Raw genomic sequence first — 19,587 nt, 5'->3', positions numbered from 1 at the left:
AACAAAAGTTCTATTGCAACTAATAAAATATTAATCATCTAAATCAAGAAAAAAATAATTTAAAATGGTCTGTAGGCTAGGAACGTTGTTGAGTACAATGTTGGATTTCCAATGTATGGAAGCAAACAGCTTAATATAACTGCACTAGAAGAGCCGAACAGGAAGCTCGTTACCTCCGGCCATCGTCGTGTGGTGCATCACCTTCCAGCGCGGGACCGGACGGTCGTTGCTTTGCCGATCCTTCTAGTGGGAAGGGCAGCAGAATGGCATTGGAAACGTTTGACATTCACAATACCCAGCAAAATGTAAAATTATCTGTTACAATTACAACAGGGGAAGTAAATGCAAAGTGTTACAATGCAAGATCTATAATATCTAATCAAGGACGGACGCTCCAGCTTGGCCGTCTCGGGGGCGAGGCAGAGCCACGAGCATCCAGGTAAACAGGTGTTGCCGCTCTATGTTCAGGATCTGGTACTTGAGGCTGTTGAGGCCGTCTGTCTTGTACCTTTTTTCTCCTGTTGCGAGGTTCTTGTACCTGCGAAGTGAAATATGAAACAAAAAGAAGATTGCCCGGATGAAGACAGCTATTATAGTTAGAAAGATATGTATAAATGTTTTTTTGTTTTTGTTTTTTACATTAAGGACGATTAACCACAGCAAAGCCATATGTTTTTAATGAAGTTATCTACATATAATAAAAAAAGCAAAGATGAAAGTGAGTTTAAACAACCTATTAAACATATATTTCAATCGTTATCTCATGAATTTCCATGTATTTTAAAAGATAATGATCGTGCAATATTTCGGACACCACCCGTCAGCTGGGCTGGACGCTAGGAGAATTATTATGACTAATTTTGAGTCCCATACGAATAATAGAAAACATCTCCATATGACACCCATAATTTCTAATTATAAATACGGCCCCAGGCTGCAGGGCCGGTATGCAGAAAAGATCATAAGTCTATCATGAGCTGGATGCAGCTCATAAACTTTGTAAAAGGAGCTCATAAGCCGTATAAGTAATGCAGAAAAGTTCGCAATATGACCTAACCAGCCAGATTTCAGATATTACAGACAACATATTTAGCTAAAAGTTCACTCACCAGTTCCTACCACTCCCTTTTTATAGCTGCTAATACGCTCTTTGGCTTTGGACTGAACGGTGTACAGGCACAGGAAAAGATGTTGGTGGTAAGCGAGTGTTCTGAGTGCTAATCGGCTCACGGATAGAGAAAGTCATATCCGCCAGGGTTATTTTATTGACAAAAATCACACGGGTCATGGACATATACATGACACATAAAAGAGGTGGTTATGTGTATGTGCGTGTGTGTGAATGTTGAACTGTGTAGGTAACATTTATGTGTTGGTGTATATGTTGAACAATATGTAAAAGTTAACAATAGGAGGACGAGGACAGACAGTGGAAGATAAACGAATAACAAGAAAAGTTAACAATGAAGACACGACAACACAGAGGGACAAGGAGTTACGGGAGAGCGAGAATGAATACATTCACAAATTGAGTTTGTGCTACGCACTTCATTTTCTTAGTGTCACCGAGGAGGAGGAGCACGCGGTTTGAGCGGTGACTGCTACAAAGACAAGCTTGTACCAAACAACATAATCACATCATGATCGAACGATCTATGGTTTTTCAAATTCATATAATTTATCTCATTTCAGGTATATAAAAAGACATCTGGCTCTGCAAGTGCAAATTAAAGGTATTTTAATAATTTACTTCATGTAAATAACGATTAATATTGAAAATACCTTAAAAAATAATAACTGTTGAGTGCGATGCTAGGCTATTTCGAATATCATCCATGTTATTTACATGCAACACATCAAAATTCCTTATATATAGACTAGTCATGTATCGGATGTCCGCATCCGCATTCGCATCCTCAGAATATCCGCATAATTTTTTCACATCCGCATCCGCAGTTCTGATAAATGAAACATCTGCATCCGCATTCGCATCTATATTTGTGATGAAATAAATATCCGCATCCGCATCCGCACCACACACAAACATGTAGAATGTGGCGGATATACTTTATACATTACAGAGTCACAGACTCAGATTGTAGAATGCAGACTACAGAATACTGAGGTTGCAAATTTGAAGAAAATGAATTCACGCATGTTTACTTAATTATCTACTAAAATTACACCTTGTATTCATTTCCTTTCAAATTTACACAACCTAATGTGTCAAGAGTTTTGCGGAAAGGCAGAAGGAGGGAGATAAATTTACATAGTGACTATGCAGTATGTAGGTATCAAGTAAATCTGTATAAGTATGTATGTATATTGAAGCGGACATGGAGCAGTCACCCTTTTGGGAGCTGGTTTACAGACACGCAGACATGCATGGACTGCCAGGACATGGAAACTTCGTTGTTATAGTTTTCCTTTATTCCTATGATGTGGCTTCGGACAAAGAGTCCTCCATTTTTTAAGCCGTACATGCCAAGCGTATACCGTAGTCGTGAAACTAAGGGAGAGAAATAGCTGACCTCAGCGAAATATATATCCCAACTCTTTGCAGCAAAGCTTAAGTCATATATTGTTGCATTCCAGCTTAAACTATTCTTAACACTTTTACACATAGTATGTGAACACTACAAAGCTTAACATTGTGTCATGACATAGAAATATTAGCAAAAGATAGTGACCTCCAGTGCCACGGATTGAATCAGCACTCCATCGCGCTGAATAAGTATTCTATGCATGCACTTATATGCGACAGACCCGCATTCCCAAACAATCGAGCGTCGGCGGTTGTGCGTAAGCGTTCTTAACGGCACCTATGTTGTCTTCCAATAGCATCATACAGGTTTACCCTTATAACACCATATAAATTCCTTACATATCAATATTTTACGTAATAACAATGAGGTATAATGAGGTATATTGATACCACAGTTCCATATATACTGTGTAATACTACTGTATGTACTATATATATTATGTAATATTGCGTAAGTATGAAGGGAAGCAGCCTGGCTGGCAAGGAGAGAGAGAGAGAGAGAGAGAGAGAGAGAGAGAGAGAGAGAGAGAGAGAGAGAGAGAGAGATCCTTACATGCCCTGACACAGTAAGTCGGGCAGCAGGAGGGGGAAGGGGATTACAGTTCCATTGGTGACGGTGGGTGCTTGATGGCGACCTATTTTGCTCCGGCTCTCAGTCAGGTTGTTTGGAAATGTCCATTCCCTCACCCAGTATCTGCCCCACGATTACGGATACCCATTACTATTTTATGTTAGATGACAGCTAATGTATTCACGATTCTCGTTTGTTGATGTATTGAACGTATTACACAGAATGATCTTTTTTTTTTAGTAAATTAGTTCCCTGTTGAGTGCCCACTCTCAAACAGGTTTCTCCATACCCAAGTCGCCTTAGCTGCCCATCACCATCAACCAATAACCAGCAACATAGCCGCTCTTCCTACATCGTGTATAGGGAGGGGCTTCTGGGTTCAACCGGAGGTGAATAGAGTATAGTAGTGTTCAAAACCCGGCCCCGTTTAGCTTAGGTTAATTAAGACTGAAGTTGCGTGAAGAAGAGGTTAAACAAAGATACCGTTTACACGTTTTTTGGCCGGAAAATACACTTATTATTATTATTATTATTATTATTATTATTATTATTATTATTATTATTATTATCATTCTAAGAGATGAAACAGGTAGAGAAGGAGCGCGGAAACTATGCACTGCCTGCAATCAGCAGCCCCAAAACACATGAGACGCCGAGAAAGAGAAAATGACAGTGAAAACGATGAGAGAGAAGAAAAAGGGAGAGGGGACTGCGGTAAAGCAAAATGATCAAGAACCAGACTGAACGACCTGGCTTGTCACCCACCAGGGAAGGGGGAATGGTACACGGCTGTGGCTTTGAGTCCGAATCCACGCTCTAGATTCTTTTTTAGTCTAGAACTGGATGCCGTTGGCGAACAAGCGCATCCGCCCTCTGACAGGTCTTATATGTCGTCCTTCTGGGATCTACTCTAACAACCATCTTCCCCAAGAGCTTTCCTTCTTTTCATACTTTTCAGTTCTTTTATTTCATCTCTCGTTACTGCGGGGATTTCTGTGATATCTATTACTTAATTCTGGGATTAAATGATTGAATGGTTTCGTTCTCCAGAAAACTCACTAACCACTTCCATTATTTTGTTCTTGTTCGTGAATTCTCTTTTTTTTTTTTTCACTAAAGGAATAAGCTCCAGGGCACACCTACTGAAGCAAATGCTCGTTTATCAGTCTCCTTGCTTTCGGCGATGCCCCCTAAGACTAGGGTGACCAGATTTGCTGATACTTAAAGCAAGACAATTTCACACACACACACACACACACACACACACGCGCGCGCGCGAGCGTGATGGAGAGTGAACCTTACGCCAGCGATGCAAATTTAATAATGTGAGGAGGGTTCGAGGCACAACGTCTCATATAATACGAACTCCGTAAAGACAGCTATATACGCGCACCTATATTTACCTTGACCTGTATGGTGTATGGACGGTACGAGTAAGACTTGTGTAAAGTTACCAGTTAGTGAAGCATTCAAGACTGTAAAGATGTATAAATAGTTCACCAAAAAAGCGGGACATTTCAACAACAAATACATACAAGCGGGACAGACATAAATAAAGCTGGAAATTTTAGGCAAACTTGAAAAAAGGGGGACTCGGTCACCTTACTCACGACTCTTGTTTATATTTAATGGCCTTTGTTGGGTATGAGACTCACCTGGTAGGGCTGGGCTCCGCTTTTTTGTGTGAGAGCATGATGTAGCGGCCCACCTCACCGGAGTACCGGGAAATGTTCAGTTTATGGTGTCTGACACGTTTGAACAAGTCGTCGTCCTCAGCGCCCCATCCCCAGAACTCGTTACTGAACCCGTTGACGGCTCTGAACTGATCCGTTGTCATGGCGCTCGCTCCCCCAAAGTACTCCGGATAAATCAGTCTGGGAACACAAATACAGACAAGAATATAACAGGTGTGCCAGAGGACAGCCAAGCTACACAATGCAGCTCCAGAAAACCCATTATTCACTTCTGCCATCGCCATCCATAACTACTTTATCAATATCAACAATTGTGTAGCCTTTCTACTCACTTCAGTTAGGCTACCACGAACTGTTCACCTTTATAGTGAATGTAAATGCAGCTGTTTTAACCTTTTATAGAATGCTAAGTTTCTTGAATGATATTTAAAATTGTTTTCTGCAAAGACTGTAAATTATATATATTTTTTTTACAACAAAGGAGGCAGCTCAAGGGCACACAAAAAAAGAAAACAATAATAAAAAAAAGCCCGCTACTCGCTGCTCCTAAAGTAAAACAAAAGAGGTGGCCGAAAGGAAGATCAAATTCAGGAGGAGAGGTGTCCTGATACCCTCCTCTTGAAAGAGTTCAAGTCGTAGGCAGGAGGAAATACAGATGAAGGAAGATTGTTCCAGAGTTTACCAGCGTGAGGGAAGAAAGAGTGAAGATGCTGGTTAACTCTTGCATAAGGAGTTTGGACAGTATAGGGATGAGCATGAGTAGAAAGTCGAGTGCAGCGGGAGGGGGGGAGGCATGCAGTCAGCAAGTTCAGAAGAGCAGTCAGCGTGGAAATATCGATAGAAGATAGAAAGAGAGGCAACATTGCGGCGGAATTTAAGAGGTAGAAGACTATCAGTATGAGGAGGAGAGCTGATGAGACGAAGAGCCTTAGCCTCCATTCTGTCCAGAAGAGCTGTGTGAGTGGAGCCCCCCCACACATGAGATGCATACTCCATACGAGGGCGGACAAGGCCCCTGTATATGGACAGCAACTGTGCAGGGGAGAAGAACTGGCGGAGACGGTACAGAACGCCCAGCCTCGAGGAAGCTGATTTAGTAAGAGATGAGATATGAAGTTTCCAGTTGAGATTTTGAGTTAAGGATAGACCGAGGATGTTTAGTGTTGAGGAAGGTGATAGCTGGGTGTTGTCAAAGAATAGGGGATAGTTGTTTGGAAGATTGTTTCGAGTGGATAGGTGGAGAAACTGTGTTTTTGAGGCGTTGAAGGACACCAGGTTCTTCTTGCCCCAATCGGAAATAATAGTAAGGTCTGAGGCTAAGCGTTCTGCAGCCTCCAGCCTTGAGTCGTTAAGTTCCTGAAGGGTGGTTCTTCTATTAAAAGAAGTTGAGTAATGCAGAGTGGAATCATCGGCGTAGGAATGCATAGGACAGTTCGTTTTGGAAAGAAGATCATCAATGAACAACAGAAAAAAGAGTGGGAAATACGACAGAACCCTGTGGGACACCACTGTTAATAGATTTAGGGGAAGAACAGTGACCGTCTACCACGGCAGAAATAGAACGGTCAGAAAGGAAACTGGAGATAAAGGTACAGAGAGAAGGATAGAAACCGTAGGAGGGTAGTTTAGAAAGCAAAGATTTGTGCCAGACCCTATCAAAAGCTTTTGATATGTCCAGCGCAATAGCAAAAGTTTCACCGAAACGGCTAAGAGAGGATGACCAAGAGTCAGTTAAGAAGGCTAGGAGATCACCAGTAGAACGCCCCTTGCGGAACCCATACTGGCGATCAGATAGAAGGTCAGAAGTGGAAAGGTGCTTTTGAATCTTCCGGTTAAGGATTGATTCAAAAGCTTTAGATAGACAAGAAAGTAAAGCTAAAGGACGGTAGTTTGAGGGATTGGAGCGGTCACCCTTCTTAGGCACAGGCTGTATGCAGGCATACTTCCAGCATGAAGGAAAGGTAGATGTTGACAGACAGAGGCGAAAGAGTTTGACCAGGCAGGGTGACAGCACGGAGGCACAGTTTTTAAGGACAATAGGAGGCACTCCATCAGGTCCATAAGCCTTCTGAGGATTGAGGCCAGAGAGGGCATAGAAAACATCATTATGAAGAATCTTTATAACAGGCATAAAGGAGTCAGAGGGGGGATGAGTAGGAGGAATATGCCCAGAATCGTCCAGAGTGGAGTTTTTAGAAAAAGTTTGAGAGAAGAGTTCAGCCTTAGAGATAGATGAGACGGCAGTGTTGCCGTCAGGACTGAGGAGTGGAGGGAAAGATGAAGAAGTGAAGTTGGAGGAGATGTTTTTGGCTAGATGCCAGAAGTCACGGGAAGAGTTAGAGAAAGCAAGGTTTTGACATTCCAGAGACAATCACCTCTGTGATGCACTGAGCACACACAGAGGGGTCTCTATCCTGGAAACAATAATCATTCCACGGGAAATCGGAAAAGTACATCCTCAGGTCGTCCCACCGAGCTGAAGCAAAATGCCAGAAGCATAAACCCCGCATAAACCCCGCGAAGCCTACTAATACTCCGCTTTAAATAAAACCTAATGCCTTGTCAGTGTAGGTTGGGAGTGGGTGGGGGTAGGGGGGAGGTGGAGGCGGAGTGGGGTAGTGGGTTTGGTAAGGGGTTACAAGTCGGGTGGGTATGGGTTGGTCGGGGGGTTCAGCTGTGCCGGTTGTGGTGTCATCTGTCATCCCGTATCGTAAGACATCCCATCCTTAATTTCGCATCGCGGAACCCAATCTTTACTATCACAGAGTAAGTAAGTGAAGCATTTAAGTGTAAAAACGTACAAAGGAGGACCTAAACAGCGATGCAAAGCGGAACAGGTCACAAGAAGAAGAAGAGTGATTGCTGATATCCTAGTTATATACATACATACGTCATCATTTGCTTTCATAATAATATAAATAAGAACATAAGAACATAAGAACGCAGGAGTCTACAAGAGGCCGGTAGGCCTCTTGGGTGGGACAGATCCCGACAAGCAGTCGACAAAAGACACGGTACCGTGTCGAAATTCATGTATGTATACAGCATGGGATGTCTCACGATACTGGGATGTCTCATGACACCACACCGGGGTTGAGAGGGTGGAGTAGAATAATTATTAAAGATAGCTAAAAAGTGAAACCACTGCTCATTTCTCTGTGTGCGGAGAAACAAAACACACACACACACACACACACACACACACACACACACACACACACACACACACACACACACACACACACACACACACACACAAATTATAATATAATAATATATAATAAAATGCTAGTCATAATTATCTTATCGAAAAAATCACTCATCAGAAAACACAACCATTTCGTTTACATGGCTGCAAAAAAGGAAAGACACAAACTTTTATTCCATACAACACAACTCCTATGGAAGCCACACCTATAATTATGGCTGTTGATTAAGGCCGACATATGTCTGGGCGGCTGCGGGCACGTGTAAAGGTTGCGGTCGTCCTCCGGCACAAGATCTACGTCATGGAGCAAGATGCAGTCGTAGGGGAACTGTTTGAGGGCCTCCGTGAAACCCACGTTCATCAGCATACCTCGGTTAAACGGATCGTTTCCTGTTACAAACGATGGGTAACATTATAGATTTTGAAGCAAAATGACTCCCTAACAATGCACAGATGCCTGAACAGGGAATGAGGTGGAACCGTAGACAGGCATTGCATTGTGGAAAAAAAATATAAACTGAGAACTGTGATGCACTTCTTGTAACACGTAAGGCGTTTGTAAATGGTGAGGTACTGTGTCAAGGGGCGATAGGCAAGGGTTGTGCTAGAGGTTAGGGCCTCTTTTCCCAACCCTGGGGTCGCCAAGCGCTTTTCCTGGGGTCGCTAAGACCTCAAAATATCAAATATGGTGTTTTTATATTACAATAACACATAAAGAACTAATTGAATTGAATTGAAATATTTATTGTTGTAAAATACAACAAAGGGAACTAGTGGGGTCGCGGTCGTCTAGAGGTTCATGATTGGGGTCGCCTGAAAAAAGGGGCTGGGAACCACTGGGTTAGGGGCATGAGGGCGAGTGAGCGGGACTCAGGGAAGTATGATAGAAAGGGAGGGGTAAACGGCGTTATCATGTTGACACCCGGCCACAGCCCCGTTAACAGCAGTTCCCTATGGATGGGGAGGGGTGCACCACATCTCCTACGATATATTTCCACACGTCACATCTATAAATTTAGCAATCTGGGGCGAGTAGTGACATATTTCCTACAGGGATACCGAACGTCTCCTACACACAAAAATCTATTGTCACAATTCTAATTTGTCTCCAGTCATATTTCCTACACCACGAAAGGCAGAGCGTTCGAATCAAGACCTGTTTGACTCGAAATATTAACCACAAGTCGACCCTAAATGAGGAGAAAAGTCGTGTTGGTTGTGGGTCTCAGTGTGTGTGTGTGTGTGTGTGTGTGTGTGTGTGTGTGTGTGTGTGTGTGTGTCATGTCAACACAACGCCACAACCCCGTGAGCATCAGTTTCCACCTAGGCTCTGCAGCGTTAGTTGATTTTTTTACTGTCTCTGTCCATCATTATTTCCGTTGCGTGGACTGGCTTGTACCACTGCTCGCCTATCCATAACAGACTGGCCTGTGTCACCTGCCTGCCTATCCATACTGGCCTGGCCTGTGTCACTTCTCGCCAATCCATACTGGACTGGCCTGTGTCACTTTTCGGCTATACATACTGGACTGGCCTGTGTCACTTCTCGCCTATCCATACTGGACTTCCCTGTGTCACTTCTCGCCTATCCAAACTGGAGTGGCCTGTGTCACATCTCGTCTAGCCATGCTGGACTGGCCTGTGCCACTTCTGGCCTATCCATAGTGGACTGGCCTGTGTCACTTCTGGCCTATCCATACTGGACTAGCCTGTGTCACTTCTGGCCTATCCATACTGAACTGGCCTGTGCTACTTTTCGCCTATCCATACTGGACTGGCCTGTGTCACTTCTCACCTAGCAATACTGGACTGACCTGTGTCACTTCTCACCTAGCAGTACTGGACTGACCTGTGTCACTCCCGCCCAAGTAGCGCACACCCCTCCACCAGCAGTCACTCACCTGCCTGCTCTATTACATAAATGTTGTATTCGATCAGCTGCCGCTGCAGGAAGGGGTGCATGTGGTGGACAAAGGCCGCCAGGTGATTCCGACGGTCTCGATAGGGGATGATGATGGCGACCTTGTGGAGCGCCATGCAGTTCCTCGGCCAGTAGTGGCCGCCCTTACTCAGCTCGGGATGGATCCTCTCCTGTTCTTCCAGACTGGGGGGGTTCCTCTCCACCCTGAGTCTCCCCACTGGAGAAGGGAGAGTAGTCATTACACCCACACTATGTTGGTGTTAGGTGAGTGTTCTAGGCGCTAATTGGTTCACCGATACAGAAAGATAATATCCGTCAGGATTACTTTATTCACAAAAAAACTTACACGGGTCATAGGCACGAACAAAACACAAAGAAAAAGGTGTTTATGTGTATATGCGTTTGTGTGAATGTCGTGTAGTGTAGATGACATATAAGTGTTGGTGTGTGTGTGGAAAAATATGTATAACTTAACAATAGGAAGACAACGACAGACAGTTGAAGATAAACGAGTAACAAGAAGAGTTAACAATGAAGACGCGACACGACAGACAGGGAGACGAGACAGCGACGAGACAACAATACCTACCCACACCGACACCAATACCCATACACAGAGGAAAAGTAGATAAGTCACACACACACACACACACACACACACACACACACACCCTCCGTGGCGCAACTGGTAAGAGTGTTGCGCTGCCAGGCTTCACGGTCTGACAGGGCGGCAGTTCGAGCCCGCTCAGGCCGGATTCTTTTCGCTGACTAGGAGTGGTTACTGTCCCCCCTTGAACAAGGGGGATGGGGTGTGTGGTGTGTGAGGTCCTGGCCGTACCCATAGATCGACGATAATGAGCAATTGCTCATGCCTTAGACCGCTTTAATCCATCTGCGCAGACCTATGACGTGGATTGTTACCCAGTAGGGGGAAGAGGGTAGGGAAGGCAGGGTCAAAATCTAAATATAGTTCTCGGGAATAACTCGTGTAGTACATCTCTCTTCAGACCCAAGTACTCAGAGTGCATACTGTCAGAAGTAGGAAGATGGAGGAATTCAACGATTTGTTCCTACAGGATGCCTACAGATCACCTGTGCTTAATCCTCTGTATATGCCCCTCATCCAGCGGCAGACGATTCTCGGTGGGAGGAGTTGTGTTTACAGTTGGCATGTATGAGTTCTGAGCCAACTCAAATTTTCTCCTTGTTTTAGCTTGATGTCAACTATAATATTCCAAATATATATATTCCCCGCCCGCACATGATGATTATGTTAACAGATGATGCAAGAAACGCACCAACATACGAAAAAACAGCTCTGCTCCGGGATTAAAGTCATAGCCACGAAATAGAGTCGGACAACGCTGCCTAGCGGTCAAAAAGATGTGAAATGTCATAAAAAAACGCAGCATCTTCCCTTCTTTCCCTTGCCTTATGTCATTTTCAGGACAAGAAAAGAAATATTTATTTATATAACACCAACTTTCTGGGTCTCAAAGAGCATTATATTCTATATTTTATTCTTCAAAACATTCCTACAGGAACTTGACTGCTGTGTGCTGTGGTTATACCTACTCGCTGATTGGCCGATGAAAAGCGTTTGCTCGTGTTGGCTCGCGTTTGGCTTTTGGGCAAACATATCAAGGAGCACGTTTGATCCTGTTTGCGTCTGTATGCTAGCGTTTGAGTTGTCGGTGACACTACTGAAAACGCCTGCACATCACTAGCAATAAAGATAAAAAAAGTATATCGTTTGCAAATGCGCGGCTGTCAATAGAAGACAAATCATATCTAGGTATCAATATATCCATTGGCGAAATTAGGTCTGACCATTGGGGGCTATAGCCCAAAATCTTTTATGAATAACTAGGATCTCAAATGCTGATTGTATCCTTTTTATAAGCGGGATAGCAGAGAGGAAGGGAGAACAGGAAGATTGCAACAGAGATGAGGAGTGCGACATACCGATGAGACACCAAAAATGCTCCTAGAGCGGATAAAGGTAAGAAATGGACGATACAGAGAATTAATTTAATTTTGTCAAAAGTTCATAGCTCAGACTGTACTCCTAATAACATTATTTCACGTTACTAGAGTAGCTTAAACGGTGCTTGGACAGTTTGCCTACGGACATTATGCTTTCGGACCGTTTGCCTACCGAACCCTATGCCAACGGACACCATGCCTACCGGACATAATGCCAAACGGACTTGATGACTGAAGGATATGCCTAACAAACGCAGCTGATAGGGGCAGTTATATTTGATCTAATTTTATTTTATTTAATAATGTTTCGTATTGCTTCATTTCTTTCGTTAACTTTCCATGCTTTTCAACACTTCGAATGTAATTTAATAGTGCGGAAGAATTAACGACATAAAAAAATGATACATTCATATCAATCTAGGATGGGGAAGAGTTGAAAATCGTAGGACTGGGCCAAATAAGGGATGTCCAATTTCTCCCTGGGTTGAGTGGAACGTTTCTACTGATGTGAGGGGGATGGATGCATTTGAAAAAAACTTATATTCTGGAAACTGATTTAGTCATAAGTTTGATATCAGGTGTAGCGGACAGGCTTATCCATGGACATTTATTTCATGTCATGTACTTATTTTTTAATTATTCATATATTTTAATGAAGCGGAAGAATTACAAACATCAATGGGCTATTTTCATCCTTACCAGATGTCACCACCGACTACGTCGTTGTGCCCAAGAAGCTTGAAGTTTTCTTTCAGTCATCGTAAATTACCTGTGTTTCTCTGGAATTTGTACCAATGTGTGTGTGTGTGTGTGTGTGTGTGTGTGTGTGTGTGTGTGTGTGTGTGTGTGTGTGTGTGTGTGTGTGTGTGTGTATGATTCACCTCTTGGTCTGCTGCGGGTCTCTTTCGAGACAGCCAGCCGTTCCCCTACGGAAAAGCACAGAGCTCATAGTACCGATCTTTGGGTAGGACTGAGACCACTCACACACAACACACCGCGACAACGAGGTCACAACTCCTTGCCTGACGTCGCGTACCTACTCACTGCTAGGTGAACAGGGGCTACACGTGCAAGAAGATAAACCCAACTTATCTTCACCCGGCCGAGGAATCAAACCTCGGCCCTTCTGGTTGTGAGGCAGACGCTCAATCCACTGAGCTACCTGGCCGTTCGTGTGTGTGTGTGTGTGTGTGTGTGTGTGTGTGTGTGTGTGTGTGTGTGTGTGTCAGAGTGAGAGAGAGCATAGTAACAAAAATATTTGCCCTGTAATTATCGTCTCAACAAACGGGGTGACAACGTACCCAGGCCTGGAGGGTTGGCCGGGCATGGACGCCTGGCTCTGTGTGCTGAACCATTCTCGCCGCCGCCGTCTGCTGCTGGGACCGCTGGGTCAACAAGGATGGCGGCGTCTCCTCCCGCTTCCCCTCCTTCAATATTAAGAAACCGGTGCTTCTCTTGCCCGTCCAGCAGCGAGGGGTTGAACCACGTTATCTGGAACTGAAGGAACATCAAGAACAAAATATACAGCAGTACATATTTTTTTTCTAATTCACGGTATGACAGTGAATATGTCTACATCTTTATGTAAATGAACATTAATATAAAACTGCTCTGCACTGCTTTTTTCTAGTTGTTGTACATATTGTATTTTCCTTAGGCATAGGGAATAAAAAAATGCTGAGAATGTCACACGACCGTGGATCAGCAGCACCTACCGCAGAGTTGGGCACGACGGACCCAGGCTGTGTGGAGAATGTGATGCCGCTGTAGTACAAGAGGAGGTGACCGATCACGAGGGTCACGAATGTCACCAGAAGCAGCCTCAAGCAGCTGCCAGCACGTACTGTCGCTGGACACCTCTTCGCCCTGCTGTCAGTCGCCGTCACGTCCTTCATCCCGTCTAGCTCACCATCTAAGGACCATTTCTATGTATGCATATATATATATATATATATATATATATATATATATATATATATATATATATATATATATATATATTGTCTTCGCCTGTTGCGCCAGTAGGCCTTCCTTCGTATCAGGGCCTGATGGTCAGCCCCAGCCCGTTGTGGGGCAGGCAAGTGTTTATAGTGGCGCCATCTTGCATTGACTCATGCTGCCCCCCGGAGCTCATCTTTAATCCTAGAATCTAAAGTCCGGGTTGTTAGACGGTCTTCTAGACAGCATGTGGGTAGTCTTAGGCCACTCGGCGGCGGCTGAAAAATCCCACCTTGTGGCACCGGACGAGGATCGAACTCGCGTCGTCCTGAACGCGGCGCCGTCACGCTATCCACTCAGCCACCGCCTCCCCAATATATATCTCTATATATATATATATATATATATTTTTATATATATATGTTTATATATATATATATATATATATATATATATATAGATATATATATATATATATATATATATATGTATATATATATGTATATATATATATATGTATATATATATATATATATATATATACATATATATATACATATATATATATATACATATATATATACATATATATATATATAGATATATCTATATATATATAGATATATATATATATATATATATATATATATATATATATATATATATATATATATGAGTTTATATATATATATATATATATATCAACGACCTAGAGCAGTTGGTTCAGCACCCTACACGTATTACCGACCGTCTTGGAGACAGGCCCAACATTCTAGACCTCTTCCTTACCTCTAATCCTTCTGCTTACTCTGTCAAACTGTTCTCTCCGTTGGGTTCCTCCGATCATAACCTTATTTCTGTTTCCTCTCCTATCGCTCCTGTACATCCTCTGGACCCACCGAAGAGGCGATGCTTCTGGCATTTTGCTTCAGCTCGGTGGGACGACCTGAGGATGTACTTTTCCGATTTCTCGTGGAATGATTACTGCTTAGAAGAGAGAGACCCCTCTGTGTGTGCCCAGCGCATCTCAGAGGTGATTGTCTCTGGAATGGAGGCATACATTCCACGTTCTTTCTCTACTCCTCATGCTAAAAATCCTTGGTTTAATCATGATTGTTCTCGTGCTATTAAAGATAGAGAGGCAGCTCACAAAAGGTTCCAGAGCCTTCGAACTCCCGCTAACTACGACCTTTACATTTCAGCCCGGAATCGTGCCAAATCTATTCTCCGACTTACCAAAACTTCTTTTATCAATAGAAAATGTCAACACCTTGCTTCTTCTAATTCTTCCCGTGACTTCTGGCATCTAGCCAAAAATATCTCCTCCAATTTCACTTCTGCCTCTTTTCCTCCTCTCCTTAGCCCTGACGGCAGCACTGCCGTCTCATCTGTCTCTAAGGCTGAACTCTTCGCTTAAACTTTCTGTAAGAACTCCACCTTGGACGATTCTGGGCATATTCCTCCTACTCATCCCCCCTCTGACTCCTTTATGCCTGTTATTAAGATTCTTCCAAATGATGTTTTCTATGCCCTCTCTGGCCTCAACTCTCAGAAGGCTTATGGACCTGATGGAGTGCCTCCTATTGTCCTTAAAAACTGTGCTTCCGTGCTGACACCCTGCCTGGTCAAACTCTTTCGTCTCTGCCTATCAACATCTACCTTTCCTTCCTGCTGGAAGTATGCCTTTGTACAGCCTGTGCCTAAGAAGGGTGACCGTTCCAATCCCTCAAACTACCGCCCTATAGCTTTACTTTCCTGTCTATCTAAAGCTTTTGAATCAATCCTTAGCCGGAAGATTCAAAAGCACCTTTCCATTTCTAACATTCTATCTGATCGCCAGTATGGATTCCGCAAGGGGCGTTCTACTGGCGATCTTTTTGCTCTCTTAACTGATTCTTGGTCATCCTCTCTTAGCCGTTTCGGTGAAACTTTCTTTGTTGCGCTGGACATATCGAAAGCCTTCGACAGAGTCTGGCACAAGTCTTTGCTTTCTAAACTGCCCTCTTTCGGATTCTATCCCTCTCTCTGTTCCTTTATCTCCAGTTTCCTTTTCGGCCGTTCTATCTCTGCGGTGGTAGACGGTCACTGTTCTTCCCCTAAACCTATCAACAGTGGTGTTACACAGGGCTCTGTCCTATCACTCACTCTCTTCCTGTTATTCATGAATGATCTTCTTTCCATAACAAACTGTCCTGTCCACTCATACGCCAACGACTCCACCCTGCATTATTCAACTTCTTTCAATAGAAGACCTCTCAACAGGAAGTAGATGACTCCAGACTGGAGGCTGCAGAACGCTTAACCTCAGACCTTGCTATCATTTCCGATTGGGGCAGAAGGAACCTTATGTCCTTCAATACCTCAAAAACTCAATTTCTCCACCTATCAACTCGACACAATCTTCCAAACACCTATCCCCTATTCTTCGACAACACTCAGCTATCACCACCTTCAACACTAAACATCCTCAGTCTATCCTTTACTCAAAATCTCAACTGGAAACTTCACATCTCCTCTCTCGCTAAATCAGCTTCCTCGAGGTTGGGCGATCTGTATCGTCTCCGCCAGTTCTTCTCCCCCGCGCAGTTACTATCCATATACAGGGACCTTGTCCGCCCTCGTATGCAGTATGCATTTCACGTGTGGGGGGGCTCCACTCACACAGCTCTTCTGGACAGAGTGGAGTCTAAGGGTCGTATTTTAAAATATTTCGTCGCCCAAGTTCACATATTTGACAAGGCTTTCGTAGGTGTTGTGGGCATTTCCAGAGGTAGTTTCATGACCCTGGTAGTAGTTTGACCCTTCCTCTGTAGCATGAGCCTAAAGAAACACTCATTAGAATCCGATTGACCCCCTCTTTGACCTTTAGAAATAACTGATGTGAGAAGCGAAAGTGTCTTGTAATACCGGCCTAAGGCTCCTCGTCTCATCAGCTCTCCTCCTCCTACTGATAGTCTCCTACCTCTTAAATTCCGTCGCGATGTTGCCTCTCTTTCTGTCTTCTATCGATATTTCCACGCTGACTGCTCTTCTGAACTTGCTAACTGCATGCCTCCCCCCCTCCCGCGGCCCCGCTGCACACGACTTTCAACTCATGCTCATCCCTATACTGTCCAAACCCCTTATGCAAGAGTTAACCGGCATCTTCACTCTTTCATCCCTCACGCTGGTAAAATCTGGAACAATCTTCCTTCATCTGTATTTCCTCCTGCCTACGACTTGAACTCTTTCAAGAGAAGGGTATCAGGACACCTCTCCTCCCGAAATTGACCTCTCTTTCGGCCACCTCTTCTGATTCTTTTTTAGGAGCAGCGAGTAGCGGGCTTTTTTTTTCTATTATTGTTTCCTTTTTTGTGCCCTTGAGCTGCCTCCTTTGTTGTAAAAAAAAGAAAAAAAGAAAAAAGAAAAAAAACTATATATATATATATATATATATATATATATATATATATATATATATATATATATATATATATATATATATATATATATATATATTGCAAATAGGAGGAGGATATTCATCGTTGGAAATGTCACAAAACGCCCAACATCGAAGAACCTGATTTATCAAGAAATGATATATGGTTTCCATTTGATGTTTTGAGTTAAGAAGAGATTAAACATGTTTACAGTAGAATGGAACAGTTATTAAAACGTTCTGGAATCGATCAAAAGTTTAAATTGTCCACCCCTTGGACTCACTAAAAAACAACAACAACAACATGTTCAACTTTGATCACCTGTCTTAGTCCACGGTGCAGGCTTGGGAAGGTGCTTGCCAATCCACACTCTCTATCATACTGTGCGGAATGAGTGGCTCACTTGTATATATACCCGGCTATCAATATGTCAGTCAGTCCAAACGGGCCAAGTGTAGTAAGCATAACATCAATACATTATCCCAGATATGTAAATGTTACGACAAAATCAAAAGGAAGTGTGTTTAGGAAGCTTAAGTTGCTTCAGAGGGCTTAATTTTCCATTTTCGCGCCCCACCCAAACCATACACACTGCTAAGTGGTGCAGTGGATACAATAGGTCACTTTTTTCCCCTTCGCTGACAAGGAGCATTTACTGTCCCTCCTTGAGCTAGGTAACTTTAAAATAATGCCTTTAACATTATATGTGAAATTCAAACAATATTAAACTTTCTTATTTTCAAATAGCTACAGTATTTTATCCCTCCTCGAAGAAAAACAGAAAGGTCAAAGGCTATAGATTATAAGACATCTGTTGGCATATGAAGAAGCTAATTAACACATATTCCACGCCACCTGTGTTGCGCAAATCCTGTTTTAATTGCGATGATTAGTTTAATTTCCGAGGCTGATGATCGATAATGTAATGTAACCTACCGTTGGGGTAGATGGTGGCTGAGTGGTTACCGTGCTGGGCCAGCATTCATCACGCCATGCACAACGTCGATTCGAATCCCCACGCTGCCACCTAGGATTTTTCAGTCACCGCCGAGTGGGCTAAGACTACCCTACCTACATGCTGTCCTAAAGACCACCCTTCAACCCGGACTCTAGAAGAAACCGTCCAGTGAATCTAGAATGAGTTCCGCCACTATAAAAAAATTGCCTGCACCATGACGGGCTTGGGCTGACCACCAGGTAGGCCCCTGAAGAAAGCCTACAGGCGCTATAGGCTAAGAGGTATAAAAAAAAGTCGACTGCTCTTGGTTAACAGGTCAGTCATCGATTAACTTTTCTATATTTTGGGAGGTGTGATTTAATCGATCAAGTAATTGAATTGCAAGAACCGAGTAAACCGATTGGTACTCACTCAAATCCAAGAAGCGAGTAAACCGAGTACTACTCGGACCGAAATATACATCCCTAACATTCAAAACAATAACACCACTTCTCTTTCCCTTCATCACCACCTTCCACTTATTAAAGCATGTATCACACTAGGCCTTTTTCCTCCAACCGCGTTGGCGGTAGGGGCAACCGGCAACTCCAACTTTTCCGGGTGTGCATCACACACGGCCAAGGTCGGTTGCCCGTATCCACAACGTAAACAAAGCAGTCGCCCTTTATCGACATGGCGCCGTCTGGTAATAAAGTAAGGGCTGTTGTGGATTGTGCTTGTGATTATGATCATGGCTTCAAAGACGGGAGGACAGGAGTGTTTTCTCAAACCTTGTCAGAGAACTGTGCTGTGAAGGCCGGGAGTCCTACATTTTTTATATTTTTTTATAGAATGGAGAAAAAAAGAAGATATTTTGAATTGTGATCCCTAAGCACGGAGTGTTCTCTTATCTTGTCAATTAAATAGTAAACAAAGCAGCTCTGCCAGTCCACTTTACGAGTCTCTTAGTATGCCATCTTCCACTGCTCCTCATTCCTCAGCCCTTGTCTGTTTGTTTACATATAGCCGAGCGGTTGCTCGTTCCCACAACCGTTGGTTCCATCCCTCCGGATGAAACCAACGGTTGGAGGAAAACGGCTAGTGTGACACCGCCTATTGAGCCGTCAACTCTCCTCCGTACAGGTACGGTAAAATCAAATAAATTTTCGTCTATATTTTATCTGTTTAGTATTGAATTCCCCCCCCTTTTTTTTGCTAGCTTTATTGATTTTCATTGGTTTTGTGTTATGAACTTCTGTACAAAGTACTGTTTTAAAAGTATAAATAAGCAGTCATCTGGGGTCCAGGAACGGATTAATCCATTTTACATTGGTTCCTCTGGGGAGTATAGTTTCGGTTTACGGGTGA

At 43.3% G+C, this 19,587-nt stretch overlaps 1 protein-coding gene across 2 annotated transcripts; it reads right to left on the bottom strand.

The window, feature by feature from the left end:
* Positions 1-184: 184 nt before the first annotated feature.
* On the bottom strand, positions 185-17,653 carry LOC127009524 (beta-1,4-N-acetylgalactosaminyltransferase bre-4-like). Of its 2 annotated transcripts, none has more exons than XM_050882666.1 (7): positions 17,604-17,653; positions 13,641-13,837; positions 13,227-13,422; positions 9,920-10,156; positions 8,225-8,408; positions 4,772-4,990; positions 185-538 (listed from the first exon to the last, which is right to left on the bottom strand). In XM_050882666.1, exons 2-7 carry the CDS (start codon positions 13,818-13,820, stop codon positions 376-378), a joined length of 1,179 nt encoding a protein of 392 aa, XP_050738623.1. In that variant the 5' UTR covers positions 13,821-13,837; positions 17,604-17,653; the 3' UTR covers positions 185-375. The 2 variants fall into 2 exon arrangements, with proteins under 2 accessions (XP_050738623.1, XP_050738624.1); XM_050882667.1 differs by having other exon boundaries at positions 13,227-13,416.
* Positions 17,654-19,587: the final 1,934 nt, after the last annotated feature.

The sequence above is a fragment of the Eriocheir sinensis genome, chromosome 41 (assembly GCF_024679095.1).
Source record: "Eriocheir sinensis breed Jianghai 21 chromosome 41, ASM2467909v1, whole genome shotgun sequence".
Taxonomy (NCBI): domain Eukaryota; kingdom Metazoa; phylum Arthropoda; class Malacostraca; order Decapoda; family Varunidae; genus Eriocheir; species Eriocheir sinensis.
The sequence above is the reverse complement of the archived record's forward strand: the minus strand, read 5'-3'. Positions and strand labels throughout refer to the sequence as shown.

What these genes read in the sequence shown, in the direction of transcription:
- LOC127009524 (XM_050882666.1), bottom strand. Translation starts at nt 13,820, where the DNA reads ATGAAGGACGTGACGGCGACTGACAGCAGGGCGAAGAGGTGTCCAGCG. An exon ending in ATCAACAGCCATAATTATAG is followed by an intron (nt 4,991 to 8,224) that starts GTGTGGCTTCCA and finishes TTGTGTTCCCAG; the next exon opens with ACTGATTTATCCGGAGTACT. An exon ending in GCGGAGCCCAGCCCTACCAG is followed by an intron (nt 539 to 4,771) that starts GTGAGTCTCATA and finishes TTCACTTCGCAG; the next exon opens with GTACAAGAACCTCGCAACAG.